The sequence below is a fragment of the Littorina saxatilis genome, linkage group LG8 (genome assembly GCF_037325665.1).
Source record: "Littorina saxatilis isolate snail1 linkage group LG8, US_GU_Lsax_2.0, whole genome shotgun sequence".
NCBI classification, from domain to species: domain Eukaryota; kingdom Metazoa; phylum Mollusca; class Gastropoda; order Littorinimorpha; family Littorinidae; genus Littorina; species Littorina saxatilis.
In genome coordinates this window covers 64492531-64511275 of record NC_090252.1, presented here as the reverse complement: position 1 = coordinate 64511275, position 18745 = coordinate 64492531, and the positions used below count along the sequence as shown (strand labels likewise).

The 18745-nt window shown below is 42.2% G+C and overlaps 1 protein-coding gene across 1 annotated transcript; it reads left to right on the top strand.

The window, feature by feature from the left end:
- The first annotated feature begins 872 nt into the window (after positions 1–872).
- LOC138974159 (uncharacterized) lies at positions 873–10035 on the top strand. Its single transcript, XM_070346862.1, has 6 exons — positions 873–1040; positions 2168–2453; positions 4763–4801; positions 6241–6408; positions 6749–6922; positions 7460–10035. The coding sequence occupies exons 1-5, from the start codon at positions 942–944 to the stop codon at positions 6901–6903; spliced, it is 747 nt and encodes a 248-aa protein (XP_070202963.1). The 5' UTR covers positions 873–941; the 3' UTR covers positions 6904–6922; positions 7460–10035.
- Positions 10036–18745: the final 8710 nt, after the last annotated feature.

The following is an 18745-nucleotide window of genomic DNA, read 5'->3' as shown; positions in this document are numbered from 1 at the left end:
ACGAGCGGTGGACTGACGAAACTACGAGTATGTGGTCTTGGTGAAAAAAGCGGTGCGTTCAGTTTCATTCTGTGAGTTCGACAGCTTGACTTAATGTAGTAATTTTTCCTTACGCGACTTGTTTGGTTTGTCTTCGGATTAGACTTGTATCTCTGGTTATCTTCGTTCAATTGAGCTGACATTTGGTGAGTAGCTTTCAATTGCGGTGCATACGGAGTGTGTAAAATAGGTTTCTAGCTTTCGTAAAAGCGGAGATATGAGCTTTACACACATTTACACAGCCAGTCAGCCAACAAATCCGTCCATTAAGGTTCCAGATGGGGATGCGTGTCTCAACCTAACCTTTGACGTCGGATAGATGTGCACTAAGCAATTAAGAATCCCTTAACAGCTAGTGATACCTTTATTCACATAGCATGGGTGTGTACACTAGTCAGATTATATATTTGGTTAGTCCGTTTGAGCTGTTTACAAAGACGTTTTTAATTGAAGGTGCACGCGTACTTCTTGGTTTGAAACTCCTCAATAACCCGCACTCAAGAAACTGGAGACAACTCAAGGACTTGTTATTGTTTTTCCCGAAAGCTGAAAATAGCTCAATGCGGTTATCGATTTCAGAAATTATGTCTTGCTCGAACTATGCGCACACAAAACAAATATGATTTGCAACAAAATAGTATTTTAGGTAGCCATTACACGTACCTTGTCCGCACCGTAACTGGTTTTTCAAGCGGCATTAGTTCATCTGGAGCAACCCACTCTAAGGGCTGTGTGTGTGTGTGTGTGTGTGTGTGTGTGTGTGTGTGTGTGTGTGTGTGTGTGTGTGAGAGAGTATGTGTGTGTGTGTATGTGTGTGTGTGTATATATGTGCGTGTGTGTGTGTGTGTGGTGTGTGTGTGTGTGTGTGTTCTCTGTTGACAGTGAGCCCTGGCAGTATCACTATGACGACAGAGCCTAGTGGTGTGACCACCCACAGGGTCAACGACACACTGCTGATGCGATGTGATGGTATTGTTGGCACTGTGCTGGATGACTCGCAAGTAGGACAATCATGTTATGAGTTATCTTACCTTCATGTTATGAGTTATCTTACCTTCAAGTTGTGAGTTATCTTACCTTCATTGCGAGAGGCAGTGACTTCAATTCAGATATCTGCCCTCTGTTCATAGGAAGGGTTTAGAATGTATGGTTGCAAAAATGCAAAGATTGTGAGGCTTTGCAGTGTATGAATATTACTGTTTTATGTTCTTACGTGTTATGTTGTATGCTGTGATGCACCACTCCCGAGTTTCTAGTCTTGTGATAATACAGTTTTCTATGTCTATGTGATGGCAAGAGTGTGAGCCAAATAGAGTGGGAGAATTCCGGGATGGTCGTATATGGTTTTTGAATTTAAAAAATTCTGACTTCACTGCTAGTGTAATAGCTTATCACTACAGCACATCTGCGGTAGCGGTGCATGTCTTTTTCCAGAGTAATTGTTTTTCAGTTGAGGATTTTGGAATGGAACAAGGCTTTTTGTTGTTGCTGTAATGTTGTCATAATGTTCTCTTGGATACACTGTGTTACATAGAGAATACTACATGGCTTGCTGTGTCGTACCAGATTTACACGAGGTTTTTTTTAAAAATATTGAACTGCGAGCGAAAGCGAGCTGTTCGCTATTTGAAAAAGCAACGAGTGTAAATCTGGTACGACACAGCAAGCCATGTAGTATTCTGCTTATCCTACATAATGTACTTACGTGTATTTTACTGAAAATGTCCTGCAGTCGAGGCAGCTAAATTGAAGACGCTTGTTTTGGAACCTCGATCTCTTCTAAAGCCTCGTGCAATCTATTACGTCAAAGCAAAGAAACGTCACTCTGAAAGTGTGGCGTGACGTGTTAGTTCTAAAGATTCATCGAGGGTAATTAGCGAGCGCAATTTTTGTTTCTATAATGACGTTTGTCTCGGTGACTTTGGCATCATAAGCAGTGGAAAAAACAGGTCCCTGCCAGACTTGCTTGACATGACCTCATTTACATGATATACACACGTGTGATTTGAACGATTATTATCTCACGGATGTCTCTCTCACGTATGTAGGATAAATCTGTTTACTCTCTGTATGTTGAAACACTCACTCTCTCTTGCATTGCAATTCAAAGAGTTGTCTCATTTTGCAGCTTGAGTGGATCTGGCAGTACCAGGTTGGAAACCGTTTTCCAGGGTTAGAGAACTGGCAGCCCTATCGTGACATTGGTGATAACAGCGCTGACATCCAAACAGACTCTTCAATAACAACCACCAACTCCTGCTACAACCGTCAGGTCAGCGTACTCACACGTCATCTGACTCTGAGCGATACAGACAGAGAGTACCGCTGTTACGTCATCAACAATGACGTGTCCGGCAGTCAGAATGCTCAAGCAAATGCGCAGGTTATTTCTGTTGGCACTGTATCCGAATCAGGTAATGATTGATTAAAGAAATAATAAGAGTTAAAACTCTGTACAGAAAATGTACAGTGCTCGTAAAAGAATATTTGGTTACTCGGTAACTCGGTTATGAATTACCTTCCTACAACTTCCCCCTTTCTCTTGACAGATTAATTGTGGTGTGAACGTTGAAGTGAATGTACAAAATCAAGATAAGACCATCCCTCCACTTGGTTACATACAACATTTACAGCGTGTGTGCCATGTGTGGAGAGTGGTAAATTGTTTACGAATTTTAAAAGTCACTAGAAACTTTAAACATTATCCATAACAAAATTCTAACTCTTCACAGGAAGACGTCACGATATTGAGGTGTTGGTATGTGTTCAAATGTTGGTATGTATGTCCAAATGTTGGTATGTCTTCAAATGTTGGTATGTATGTCCAAATGTTGGTATGTGTTCAAATGTTGGTATGTATGTCCAAATGTTGGTATGTGTCCAAATGTTGGTATGTGTCCAAATGTTGGTATGTGTCCAAATGTTGGTACGTGTTCAAATGTTGGAATGTGTCCAAATGTTGGTATGTGTCCAAATGTTGGTACGTGTTCAAATGTTGGAATGTGTCCAAATGTTGGTACGTGTTCAAATGTTGGAATGTGTCCAAATGTTGGTATGTGTCCAAATGTGGGAATGTGTCCAAATGTGGGTATGTATGTCCAAATGTTGGTATGTCTTCAAATGTTGGTATGTATGTCCAAATGTTGGTATGTGTCCAAATGTTGGTATGTGTCCAAATGTTGGTATGTATGTCTTCAAATGTTGGTATGTATGTCCAAATGTTGGTATGTGTTCAAATGTTGGTATGTATGTCCAAATGTTGGTATGTGTCCAAATGTTGGTATGTGTCCAAATGTTGGTATGTGTCCAAATGTTGGTATGTGTCCAAATGTTGGTACGTGTTCAAATGTTGGAATGTGTCCAAATGTTGGAATGTGTCCAAATGTTGGTATGTGTCCAAATGTTGGTATGTGTCCAAATGTTGGTACGTGTTCAAATGTTGGAATGTGTCCAAATGTTGGTATGTGTCCAAATGTTCGTATGTGTCCAAATGTTGGTATGTGTCCAAATGTTGGTATGTGTCCAAATGTTGGAATGTGTTCAAATGTTGGAATGTGTCCAAATGTTGGAATGTGTCCAAATGTTGATATGTGTCCAAATGTTGGTATGTGTCCAAATGTTGGTATGTATGTGTCCAAATGTTGGTATGTGTCCAAATGTTGGTATGTGTCCAAATGTTGGTATGTGTCCAAATGTTGGTATGTGTCCAAATGTTGGTATGTGTCCAAATGTTGGTACGTGTTCAAATGTTGGTACGTGTTCAAATGTTGGAATGTGTCCAAATGTTGGTATGTGTCCAAATGTTGGTACGTGTTCAAATGTTGGTATGTCTTCAAATGTTGGTATGTATGTCCAAATGTTGGTATGTGTTCAAATGTTGGTATGTATGTCCAAATGTTGGTATGTGTCCAAATGTTGGTATGTGTCCAAATGGTATGTGTTCAAAAGTTGGTATGTGTCCAAATGTTGGTATGTGTTCAAAAGTTGGTATGTGTCCAAATGTTGGTATGTGTCCAAATGTTGGTACGTGTTCAAATGTTGGAATGTGTCCAAATGTTGGTATGTGTCCAAATGTTGGTATGTGTCCAAATGTTGGTATGTGTCCAAATGTTGGAATGTGTCCAAATGTTGGTATGTGTCCAAATGTTGGTATGTGTCCAAATGTTGGTATGTGTCCAAATGGAGGAAAGGTCTTACCCCATGCACAACCCTGGCCAGACCTGAGATGGTGACCGGAACTGTGAAGGGGTGTGTCTTTAAAGACGGTCCGTACTGCATAACTTACACTGTGTCTCTTGGTCGTATGGAGTTCAGTACGCTGTAAATAGACGAATTCAGGAAATAACTCTTGTAGTTTTGATTATGGGCATGGAAGAGTTACACTGCATTGCGCTGAGGCAAACACACTGTTACGAATCAGTGGAGCAAGTACCAATGCAGCATGTCCTGCAATATTTGTCCGGAATACCTTTATATAATTGGATGAATATGGTTATGATGTACGTGTTATCTATATCTTGTGGAAATAACGATATTTTATATCTCCAGGCATCTTTCTGAGCTGTCAAGATCTTTATTGAGGGTTTATTGTTATTGGAATAAAGAGTATAGGCAGCAGAGAAATGCTGACATAAGTAATTGATGAATTTGTGAAAAAGGTTGATTGGTTGAACAATCAAATAAAATAATGTATGAATTAATATTATATTTTTTTTTAATGTAGGTGTAGCACCTACAACCCCGGGTATCTCTTCTGGCAGTGGTGAGTATTTCCTGTGTGCGTGGGCATACCTCTTTAAATGATCTACATGTGCTTTGTACGTGTACCTGAGGTTGGAATCTTCTGCTATTTATGCCAATTGTTTGTATAGTATCAACTAATTACAGTAACAATGGTGTGAATTTTATTTTCCTATGGAATAGTTGCATGTGAATAGTGTATTACATGTATATGAATGTTTTTGAAGAGTGGACATTTGTTTTTGAATCTATTTCTTTAATTGACAATTTGGTGAATGTTTGTGGAGGGTGAGGCGATATTTTCGTTCAGGATGTTTCGCTATTTTTGGCTCACGTAAGTGTAGCCTATGCGATGATAAACTTTGTCTGTCTGTGCGTGCGTGCGTGCGTGCGTGTGTGTGTGTGTGATAGAAACTTTAACATTTCCGAGTCTATGGATAAAGCTCGCATAAGAAGATTACGTCTCGGTCAAAAGTGTTTGACGTGTGTGATAGAAACTATTTGAAGACGTCACATTATGACGTAAGAGGGTTAGACGTCACGCAAAGGAATTACTGAAAGTCTCGGTCATTGTTATTGTGAGCGGGCCGAGACTACTTGGCAGATCCAGGGTCTCGCTTTCTTGCACAGTTTCACCTATGCTTACTGTGTGTGTGTGTGTGTGTGTGTGTGTGTGTGTGTGTGTGTGTGTGTGTGTGTGTGTATGTGTGTGTGTGTGTGTGTGTGTGTGTGTGTTACTGTGTGTATGTGTGACGGAGTGATTAAGTTTGTGTTACTGTTTGTCGATTTCTTACGTGAGCCTTGAAGGCTTTGCCTCTTGTTCATGCTTCAAATGGCGACTCTGCTCCAATGCAAGATTTTTATTTGATTTGATCAAACTCGACGCGCACCATGTCCACACATTTCGTTGCCTTTAATTTTGTTTTAGTCTTAGAATCAACATGAAAGTACAATGGAATCGAAGTGAATGTTCAATGTTAAAACATATTTGTGACCCTCCACCACGGAATGAGTCGCATGTCACCTTTGCGTGATTTTCATATTTTTACATTTTCATAAGTTTTTTATGCTCTATCCAGTGGTGAAAACCGTTTTAGAAAAGAGCAAAAACTGTTTGAGGTATAAGCCTGTGACTAAGGTGACCCACACACTGTTACCAGACACTCCCCGGACTTATATTAAGCCTAGCGCAGAACCGCGCAAGGTGACATGCGACTCATTTCGTGGTGGAGGGTCACATTTAGTGGCTTTATCTCAAAACGATGATTACAAAATGTATTAATTGTTGTACAATGTACGTGATTCACTTGCCAATATAGCAATGTCTGTAAGTAGGGCAATTACATGCCCTTGATTAAAGTTTTAACTAACCCTAAATTAGAGACGAAACATGTCCTTGTTGTAATCCTCCCACCTTTGACTGTGCTGAGCCATTTTGATGGTGTGTTTGTTACCTACCAGTCACAACCACCACAGTTTCAACAGGGACGGACAAGTCGAAAGATGACAGGTTAAAGACCTGTGACTGCCCGGATGTTGGCGTCATCATTGGAGCTGTCGTCGCTGTTCTGATCGTCATCGATGTCGTCATCCTTGCTGTCGTCATCATCGTCTTGAAACGACGCATGAGTACGTGCTGTCTTGTTCATTGTGTGTTGCCAGATTGAGGCCATCACTGTAGATGTTCTGCACATTTGAGTGTGGGTCTGTCCATGAAAGTGTGTGGCTCAAAGTCTGTGACAATATTCTCTTTAAAAAAAGAGGTATTTTCTTGATTTCTAATGTGTCAATTTCTAACCTCATTTGTAAATTCAGAAAAAAATAACAAATAAAATAAAATAATTTGCGTGCTTGTTTAAATTAAAATCAAACGAGACAGGAGAGGGAGTTTAACATTTTGTTCAGATTATTTAAAGCAAAATTTTAATTATGATATTTTCAAATGATGACATCACTGTGGGACCTGCAGCACACACCAAGAGCAGAGAGACTCGCGTCAATGACAATCAGATGTCCTCCTTTGGTAACGTCAGTCGTCCTGTTGAACAACGTCCTGGTGAACAACGTCCTGTTGAACAACGTCCTGTTGAACCACGTCCTGTTGAACAACGTCCTGTTGAATAACGCCCTACCGCTGCTGCTGGTTAGTATATGTCTAAATGTACCTTCATTTACTGTGTGTGTGTGTGTGTGTGTGTGTGTGTGTGTGTGTGTGTGTGTGTGTGTGTGTGTGTGTGTCGATCTGTGTGTGTGTGTGTGTATGTGTGTGTGTGTGTGTGTGTTAATGAGAGAGAGAGAGAGAGAGAGAGAGAGAGAGAGAGAGAGAGAGAGAGAGAGAGAGAGAGAGAGAAAGAGTGAGACTGATACACCACGAGGAAGACAGACTAACAGGCAGGCGGACAGACAGACAGACAGACAGACAGACAGACAGAAAGAGACAGAGGAAATGTCTGATATACATTCCCAAAATCGGTTTGCTCCAACGCCAAAACATTTTAACATTTTGACAACTTGCCACCCCTTCAAGAGATTGAATGACTGATTCAACATGCAACATGCTCTGGAGCAAATGCCATCTGTGTTGCACGGCTGTGTAGGACACGTTAATCATACCGAGCAGAAGTGGCTGACTCTTACCTGTTTCTGTGGGATTGTTAGAGAAATGTGTTTGTTCTTGCAGAAAATCCCAACACATACGATGGACTGATCATGAGAGATGTGGGCGTGGCTTCAATTTATCAAGACCTGGATTCGCCGTATTAACTACCCCAATGATCTTCAAATAGACTATTAATACTACTCGTCAAACATAACTACCCTGCTGATCTTCAGATAGGATGTTCATGCTACTGTACTTACCACTTCACTTCACTTGGCAAACATACCGCCGCTGTGACACAGACTCTAACAGTACTACAATGTAGTTCGCCTTTGCTAACATATTACACGTTTAATTTTGACCATTGAATCCGTTGTATTTGCTCGTATTTCAATATTTAAAAAAAGCAACTCATGTAAGCCGGGTATGACACGGGAAGCCATGTAGCATTTTCTATTTCATCTGAAATGTGGATAATGTATGCTTAGCCAAGTAGTTGTATATATAGCAATGGCTGAAACGGTTTATTGTCTTTATTTTGTTGATTTATTCTCCCGTGCCAGGTCATGTATATTATGTCCGCTGCGACTTGCTGTGTTGACCTGTATTGTGGCATGTCTTGTAGCGCCATCTTTTCCCTTAGCGGAGGCCCGGTAGCTTAGTTGGTAGAGCACTAGCTGGACTTGTGATCCTATGGTTGCAGGTTCGAATCCGGGCCGGGACGGACGCGGGTCAACTTTATGTGCAGACTCTGGGACGGTATCCATGTTCCACCCCCGTGTCACCGTGAAGAAAATCAAACGGCTAACAACTGAGTCAGGCCGAGTTAGCATTTGGGTCCTTCACGATCCTCGAAAGCCAACGAGATACACGTGGAATTGTGTATTGCACGGAGTAAACAGAGCTCACAAACCAGCGAACAGCTTCGTGAATTGTAGCTAGTTTAGTAGCAGACTTGACGACTGTCCATCGAAGAGAAAGGTCTCGATGTAATCGCGCGGGAGAAGAAAATGCCCGGAGAGAATGCAGGAGAAGGTTCCAGCCCTTACTTGTGTTTCCTGAGACGCAATAGTCAAAGCACTTTAACAGTGCGTCTAGTAACCTGTCCATAGAGGAGGATTGCGGCCAGATGCCGGGAAAGAAGAATCATATGAGAAGCCGCCGAATATCTTATTTCTATGGATCAGTTTAGCTGAAGTTCGACGGGACTTTCACGACGCTAGCAGTGAGGTTACGGTAAAGTCCGTATAGTTGGACCACAGAGGTCACAGGACGAAATGAACTGGTTAGGTCGAGATCGCCAGTCGGAGGATCAAGTACACCGATACTTTTTCAAGTGAACGGACAGATCGGCAGTTTTTTGTGTGTGATCTAGTTGAGTTAAGCCATGTTCAGGAGAACATATTTACTTAAGGTATACTTAGTATTTAGCAACTAGATCAGACGATTGTCACAGTCTGGTCTAAATCCTAACTGTGAACTGTGAATGTTTTTCTTTTTCACTTACACACTAGCAGTACGTCGGTATCTGTACTGTGGATATTGTGTGCCAGAGATTTCACGGACTGTGTGTGTGTTTTTCTGTATACCGCACGGGTAGCGATCTTTGATAGACTCCTGGTAAGATTATTGTGTTAGTTTTTGCACGGGATTGTCAAACAGATTTTGTCCATGTTTTCAAACCTGTGAGTACCCGGTTTTGAATCCATAACCCTGATATCTTTCTTTTCATGATTGTGTGTGTATGTGTGTATATTTTTTTTTATCATAACTGTGTCATGTATTTGAACCAATACAGTGGAGGGAACTTATAATTGGAGTTGTTGTTTGTTCCTCAATGATATAACAGCGCATATGCGTTCATTCACATTCACCACTGTGGCACGTAAACGACCTTGGTCATTCACCCATTAGTGCAGGTGGCTGAATACACCTAAACACCCAGACACCTGGGTTGCGCGACTCCGTTGCTCCTTGCTATCTACTGGGAGGAAGCGACCCGATTTTACCAGCGATGGGTAAATTAAGTAATTAAAATGAATCTGAAAAATATTCCTACTCTTTTATGCTGAATATTGTACACAGGTTTTTGGGTGAGGATAATATTCCTATTTAAGCGTGTTTGCTTGATATCCCTAAATACTTTGAACTGTGTAAAAGAAATCAATGTGAAAAGTGCCTGTTATTGGAATTAATGGCACACAGTAATAACTTTTGCAAGTTGATTAAAAAAAGAAGAAATATTTGAAATAAAAAAAAAGAAAAAAAAAGAAACGATAAACGTATTCAGTTTAAGTCGAACATGTTTCAGTGTACATTCGTTTGAGCTTTGCAGTTTTGAAACGCTGTTTGATCGTGCAATCCGAACACTGCGAGGCATACAAACCTTTTAGTGTCATTTCTTTCCCCTATGGGGATAACGAATACATCCATTAGAAAACGTCTCAGACAGTTTTAGTTTTATTGTGTGTTATGTTTAATATAAGTCTGTGTTTCTGTCTGTTTCACAAGCCTGTTTGTCTGTCTCTGTTTTTCTCTGAGCTTTGCAGTTTTGAAAACACTGTTTGATCGTGCAATCCAAACAGTGCGAGGCCTACACATCTTTCAGTGTCATCTTACCCCTATGGGGATAACGAATAAAACCATTGGAAAACGTCTCAAGCTGTTTTTATTTTATTGTGTGTAATGTTTCATAAAAGTATAATTATGTCTGTGTTTCTGTTTGTTTGACATGAATGTTTGTCTGTCTCTGTATTACAATACAATACGGTGTCACGAACTGACCGTCGCGATATAACCTTGAACGGTTGAAAACGACGTTAAACGCCAAATAAATAAAGAAAGAAAGAAAGAAAGTCACGAACTGAAAAAAAGCAGCACACTTGACATAATATAAAACATAACATTTACAAACATTCCCTCTCAATGCGGCCAATGCGCGTGCGCCAATCTGGGACTTAAAGTATGCGACCCTTTGACCGAACGAACCATGGGTTAGGGTTAGGGTTAGGGAAAGGGTCAGGTCTTACCCTAGTGAGTTCTGAGATGGTGACCTGAACTGTGGTTACGAAATAATTACTGGTGCACTTTGCGTTATAATTTGTAGCACCAGACACAACAACATTTCAAACTTGCTGAAGTGAGAAAAAAAATGATCACAGAGACTGTTGTGTCCATGACCCTATTATTCCGATCGTATTCCGATCCATGTTTTATACATACTATTTAGTATATTGCACCCTGGGAGTCTTAGCACTTCCGCCCAGCACTCAACCACCATTCACAACCATGTGCCAAACCTGAATAAATATCAAACAAAACACACGAGCTGTGTTGATTCCCTGTTATCACTGATAGCGGACGAATGAAAGATATTACACTGGCGACGAGGATATCCGAGTGAGAACAATGGCTGCTGCTTTACCTTCGTTCGAGAAGTTCAACGTATTTTCTGACGAACAATCTGCCGGCGTCAGGTGGAGAAGGTGGGTAGCACGTTTCGAAAACTTACTCTGTGCGCTTGACATAACAACAGATGCTCGAAAGAAGGCATTGCTTCTCCATTTTTGTGGTGACGAAGTGTACAACATTGTAGAGTCTTTCAGCGAGGAGAAGAAAGGAGCTGGTGCTACGCGTCAGGTTGAAGGACGAGCAGTACCAAACGAGTATGTTACACTCAGAGATTCATTGACCGAGTACTTTACCCCCAAGAAAAACACTGCATACGAAGTGCTCCGGTTTCGAAAGTCGACTCAACTAGAGGGTGAATCGATAGATACATTCCACACCAGACTGCGAGCACTCGCATCTACATGTGAGTTCCACAACAATGATCAAGAGATACTCACTCAGATTCTACAGGGTTGTCACTCACAACGTCTAAGAAGACGAGCTCTGCGTGACAATTTTGACCTAGACCATCTGTTAGCAGAAGCTCGTACTTTGGAACTTTCTGAGACTCGTGCTGTAGAAATTGAGGGATCAGTCAACGCGCTCTCTATCAACAAGCAGAGAAGATATTCTCAGAGTCGTGGATCACATCACTCTCGCAGTTCACAATCACACTCACAGTCCCACAAGGATGGTCACAAGGATTTCAAACGCACGCATAACACGGCTTCAAGCAGCAAGACATGCTTCTACTGTGGTGGACAGTTCCCACATAAAGCAGGATGTCCAGCGAAAGGGAAGACATGCAAACTTTGCGCAAAAATCGGGCATTTTGCACGTGTCTGTAAAAGCCAAAAAGTCAGACACGTGGTGGTGGAAGATATCACAGTTTCCAGAGAAGTTGGATGTGAGACGTCAAGCGACGAGTCAGTTTTTGCTGTAAAACAGAAGACAGCGATTCATAAGACACCGGTCGTCCACGCGACCATATGCGACACCCAGATACCTTTCATAGTCGACACAGGTGCGACAGTGAATGTTCTTTCCTGGGGCGTTTTCAGAAAATTACGCCCACAAGCAACACTTCACAATCCATGTCCGCTCATCTATGCATTTGGATCCAAGACACCACTTCCGATGAAAGGTTTCTTCATGACTGACATAACTTTTCGCCAAAAGACAGTCAACGCCAAGATATACATAACGGATACAGAAGGTACCGGAAATCTCCTGAGTGCCGAGACAGCCCAGGCGCTGAAAATCATCCAGTTTGCTTTTTCGACAAGCTCGCCAAAGATCATCGCTGATGACTTTCCTTCACTGTTTAGTGATGGAGTCGGCAAAATCAAGGACGTGAAAGTGAAACTTCACATTGACCAGAACATTCAACCTGTGGCACAACAACATAGGCGCATTCCATTCCACGTGCGTAAAGATGTTGAAGCCGAACTGGAGAGATTGGAACGTCTCGACATCATTGAACAAGTGCAAGGCCCTACCCCATGGATCAGCCCAGTGGTTGTTGTTCCAAAGAAGACTGGAGGCGTGAGGGTATGCATCGACATGCGAGAAGCAAACAAGGCGATTTCAAGAGAAAAACACCCCATGCCTACAATGGATGATCTTGTAGCAGACCTCAATGGATCTACTGTCTTCTCAAAACTTGATATGAGAAACGCCTACCACCAGCTGGAACTTGAAGAGAACAGCAGGTACATCACAACGTTCACGACCCATGTTGGACTCAGAAGGTACAAGCGTCTACTTTTTGGTGTCAACGCGGCGTCAGAAATCTTTCAAAACACCATTGCTGGTCTACTCCAAGGCATCCCCGGCACAAGAAACTTGTCAGATGACATCATCATACATGGCAAATCACAACAAGATCATGACGAAAGTCTGCGAATAACTCTACAAAGACTTGAAGAGAACGGTGCCAGACTAAACAAGGAAAAGTGTGTCTTCTCTGTGAATGAACTGACTTTCTTCGGTCATAAGTTTGGCGAGAAAGGAGTGTCTGCAGATCCTGAGAAGGTGAAGACCATCACAAACACGTCCGCACCAGAAAATGTCAGTGAGGTGAGATCATTCCTCGGGATGACACAGTACATGTCAAGATTCATCCCCGGCTATGCTTCAATCACAGAACCCCTCAGGAAGCTGACAAGAAAAGAGACTGTGTGGAAATGGACAAAAGAAGAACAACAAGCGTTCGACAAGCTCAAACACTCGTTGACAAACACTCCTGTCATGTCGTACTTCAGCCAAACGGAAGACACAACAGTCTTGGTTGATGCTAGCCCCATTGGACTTGGAGCTATTCTGATGCAGAAGAACAAGGTCATCTGTTATGCCAGTCGAGCACTGACAGACACAGAACAACGCTACTCACAGACAGACCGAGAGATGTTGGCGGTTGTCTACGGAGTAGAACATTTTCACCTGTATCTTCATGGATCTTCATTCACTGTAGTCACCGATCACAAGCCGCTTCTTGGAATCATGCAAAGCCGGAAGCCGACAACAGCCAGAATTGAGCGGTGGAGGTTGCGACTGATGCCATACAACATGACCCTGATATATCGTCCAGGACGAGATGATCTAAATCCAGCAGACTACATCAGCCGCCACCCTCAAACGCCACCAAAACGGGAAAACGCTGGAGAAGAGTACATAAGGTACGTCACCAGAAACGCAATCCCCAAAGCAATGACAGTACAGGAAGTGAGAGACGCCACTCAACAGGATGACACGCTAGAAAACCTGATGTGTGCAGTCCAGTCAGGACGATGGGACTGCAACTTGACAGAATACGCCCGATTCAAAGATGAACTCTCTGTACATGATGGCGTGATATTACGAGGACACCGACTGATCATTCCCGCAAGTCTCCAACGAAAAGTCGTTGAGATTGCGCATCAGTCTCATCAAGGGATAGTCAAAACCAAGAAACTGATCAGAGAAAAGGTCTGGTTTCCAGGAATCGACAAGATGGTAGAAGAAATCGTGAAGACATGCATCCCGTGTCAAGCATCATACCCTGGCCCATCTGTCCGAGAGCCCGTCATTCCTACCCCTCTTCCCTCAGAACCATGGGTTTCCATAGCAATTGATTTTGCTGGTCCGTTCCCCACAGGTGATTACGTGATGGTTGTCACCGACGAGTACAGCAGATACCCTGAAGCAGAAATCATCACGTCCACATCTGCTGAAGTTGTCATCGCGAAGCTGGACGAGATCTTTGCGAGGCAAGGTTTTCCCCAAACCGTAAAATCAGACAACGGTGCTCCGTTCCAGGGACTAGTGTTCTCCAACTACGCGTCCATGTGTGGTTTTAAGCACCGGAAGGTGACTCCCCTGTGGCCAGAGGCGAACGGCCAAGCTGAACGCTTCATAGAAACATTAAAAGCCAACATTCGAGCTTCAGAAGCAGAAAATCTGAACTGGAAAAAGCAACTCCAAATCTTCCTCCGTCTGTACCGAGGGACACCACACAGTGCAACACAGGTCTCTCCCTTTGAGGCGCTACATGGCCGCAAAATGAATATTGGCCTTCCCAACATTGCACCTGTCAACCCCACCCCTCTACATGCCCGACTTGCCCACAACGACAACGTCAGCAAGCAGAAGATGGCTTCATATGCCAATATACACCGTCACACAAGTCCGTCACAACTCCAACCTGGTGATCGGGTGCTGGTGAAGCAGAGAAAGAAGAACACTCTCACAACCCCCTTCCATCCCCGTCCCTACACCATAATCCAGAAAAAGGGCAGCATGATCACTGCACAGCGTGGTGACCAACATCTCATCACCCGCAACTCGTCACACTTCAAGCAGGTCCAGCCTGGTCCCCTTCCTGAAGACGAGGATGAAGAAGAGGAGGAAGAAGACGCCCCGCCGTCCGTTGCTCCACCCTACACACCCTCCAGTGGACCACCACAGTATCTGCCATCTCCAGGAAGACGCCTGTCAACAACGCAGCCCGCTGCAGCAACGCCCTCGCCTGTCCGAGCTACACCATCGACAGCCGAGATGTCCGGCATTGCATCCAGGCCTGCCCGACAACGTCATGCACCTACACACTTAAAAGACTACGACTTGACCTAGACATAATTTGCTGACGATCATTTTCATGTGCTGACAATCATTATTTTCATTCTTATTTTCATTCATTCTCACTACAGTCTGAGTATTGACATACATATGACGACACAAGTGGACAGTGAACAGTATATGTGTGATTTAATTCTATCAGATATTCATGCACACAAGCACATGCAAACACACTGTAGAAGTTCCTGAAGTTTTATTCTCTGGACATTTGCGTTAAAGTTTTCAAGACAAAAACGTGTTTAGCCTGTGGACAATTTCTACCGTAGAGGAAAAGAAAGAACTGTAATTTCACAAGAACAAACAAAGTGCTTTACAAGAACAATGTTATTTTTTTTGAAAACTGTTAGTGTTACCTAAATTTCCGAAGACTTCTATCAAGTCAAGTGTTTGCTCAAACAAAAACAGAGTTAGAAAATTTGTCTGAGTATACCCAAATCTGCTTATGACCGGAATGCACCATTTTTGTAAAATCCCAATTAACTTTGTAATCCTAAGTTGAGGAGGAATGTTGTGTCCATGACCCTATTATTCCGATCCATGTTTTATACATACTATTTAGTATATTGCACCCTGGGAGTCTTAGCACTTCCGCCCAGCACTCAACCACCATTCACAACCATGTGCCAAACCTGAATAAATATCAAACAAAACACACGAGCTGTGTTGATTCCCTGTTATCACTGATAGCGGACGAATGAAAGATATTACAGAGACCATAATCCATTGTGCTTTTGAAATCTACCGTTATTAAGCGGTTTACTTTATCATTTGCATTTAAGGTATTCATGGTGCGTGATACAGTTTGCCCAAACATCAAACTGAAATGTGTAACTCTTCAGGCGGTTCTAGACTGTTCACACACGGGTTAGGTCCCTTAAATAACTTGCCCAACACGTCCTACTAACAGGACGTCAAAGTTATTATAATAGTTATCCCTTTGTTTGACATTTTATTAGTCACAAAAGCATAACTATTCTACATTTGACATTGACAATGATTAAAAGTATACGCATTGCGTACAATGTGTCTGAATATAGAGTAATAACAAGCCCTTGATTAAAGCTTTTAACAGATCGAATATGAAGGGGCCAAGCACATCTTTGTTGTAGTCCTCCCACTTTTTACTGTGCTGATCTATTTTGATGGCGTGTTTGTTACCTACCGGGGTCACAATTACCACAGTTCTGTGCTGATCTATTTTGATGGCGTGTTTGTTACCTACCTGCCACAACCACCACAGTTCTAACACAGACAGATGTTGGTGTCGTCATTGGACCTGTCGTCGCTGTTATCACCGTCATCGCTGTCGTCATCCATGCTGTTGTCTTGAAACGACGCATGAGTACGTGCTTTGTTAATTGTGTATAGCCAATATGAGGCCATCACTGTCGATGTTCTGCACATTTTGAGTGTGTGTCTGTCCATGACAGTGTGTGGCTCAAAATCTGTGACAATAATCTATTGAAAACATGGTCTTTTTTTAATTTCTAATATGCATTAAACTCATTTGTAAATTCAGAAAAAAAATAAATAAAAGTTAACAATGTGTGTGCCTGTTTAAAGTGAGCTAAAAAACAAACACTTAATGTAAAGAACAAGATAACAGTGAACATGTATACTCACCAGTTCCAGAAACACGAACAATTAACATGGACCGGTTTCGACGGTTGTCTCCGTCAGCAAATTACAATAACAAGAAGAAACAACAGAAAGAAAAAGAAGACATGAGCCAAGAACAGGACAGACAGCAAATAACGTTATACATGCTAAAAAAAAAAATTAAGTCTATGAACAGGGTCTGAAGGAAAATGACGCGCAAAACTAAAACGTAATAATACACGCAAACAAAAGAGTGCCTAAAGAAAGTAGTCTTGGTTTGTAATATATTAATTGGGGGAAGAAAGTGACAGTAAGGGGGTCGGGTGGGTGGGGGGGGGGGGGGGGGGGGGGAGGTCGAGAGGGGGAACGGGAGAGAGAGATGACGTTGACGATGATGATTGAACTTTGTTAGTACATTTTCACTGTTATCTTGTCCTTGTTCTTCTCACCTACAGTCTCTTCCTCCTATTCTTTTAATGTAAAGGGACAGGAGAGGGAGTTTAACATTGTGTTCAGAGGATTTAAAGTAAAGTTTAACTCATGGTATTTTCAAATGATGGCATCACGGTCGGATCTGCAGCACAGACAATGAGCGAAGAGACACGCGGCAATGACAACCAGATATCCTCCGTGGGTAACGTCAAGTCATCCTGTTGAACAAGGCCCTGTCACTACTGCTGGTCAGTACATGTCTAAATGTGCCTTCATTTACTCTGTGTGTGTGTGTGTGTGTGTGTGTGTGTGTGTGTGTGTGTGTGTGTGTGTATGTGTGTGGGGGGGAGGGGGGTCTGTGTTTCTGTTAATCTATGTGTGTGTGTCTCTGTGCGTGCTTCTATGTGTATGTATGAGAGAGACACAGAGAGACCGATAGAAAATGAGAGAGACAGACAGACAGGCGGACAAACAGACGGATGGACAGACATACAGACAGACAGGCGGACGGACAGACAGACGGATAGACAGACAGAGAAACAGACAGAAAGAGATAGGGAAATGTCTGTTATACATTACCAAAATTGTCTTTCCTCCAACGCCAAAAAAATGTAACATTCTGACAACTTACCACCCCTTCAAGAGATGGAATGACTGATTCAACATGCGACATGCTCGACAGCAAATTAATGTCCTTTGTGTTGCACAGTTTTGTTGGACAAATTATTCATGCCAAGCAGAGGTGGCTTTATAACTCTTAGGCCAAAAAAAATTAGGTCTGTTTACGGTAACATAGGCCAAAAAAATAGGGTCGGTAGGTCGGGATTTTTTTTTCTCCCAAAAAACCTCATTTTTACGTTTTTTGTTTGTTGTTTTTTTCTTCTCAAATGCCAAAAAAAAGTCTAGGGTCGCGCGAAAAAAATAGGGTCGGTCGGGTTACCGTAAACAGACTAATTTTGTTTTGCCTTACCTGTGTCTGTGGAAATGTTAAAGAAATGTGTTTCTTCTTGCAGAAAATCCCCACCCTCACGATGGACTGAACATGAAAGATGGAGGCGAGGCTTCATTGTATCAAGACCTGGGTTCGCCTTATGGACTAACCCGCTGATCTTCAGATGGGCTGTTAATACTACTCGTCAAACGAAACTACCCCGCTGATCTTCAGAGAAGCTGTTACTTATACTCGTCAAACAAAACTACCCCGCTGATCTTCAAACTGAATAGACTGTTAATACTACTCGTCATACAAAACTACCCCGCTGATCTTCAAATAGACTGTTTATACTACTCGTCAAACAAAACTACCCCGCTGATCTTCAAATAGACTGTTAATTATACTCGTCATACAAAACTACCCCGCTGATCTTCAAATAGAATGTTAATACTACTCGTCATACAAAACTACCCCGCTGATCTTCAAATAGACTGTTAATTATACTGGTCATACAAAACTACCCCGCTGATCTTCAAATAGACTGTTAATACTTCTCGTCATACAAAACTACCCCGCTCATCTTCAAATAGACTGTTTATACTACTCGTCAAACAAAACTACCCCGCTGATCTTCAAATAGACTGTTAATTATACTCGTCAAACAAAACTACCCCGCTGATCTTCAAATAGACTGTTAATTATACTAGTCATACAAAACTACCCCGCTGATCTTCAAATAGACTGTTAATTATACTCGTCAAACAAAACTACCCCGCTGATCTTCAAATAGACTGTTAATTATACTCGTCAAACAAAACTACCCCGCTGATCTTCAAATAGACTGTTAATTATACTCGTCAAACAAAACTACCCCGCTGATCTTCAAATAGACTGTT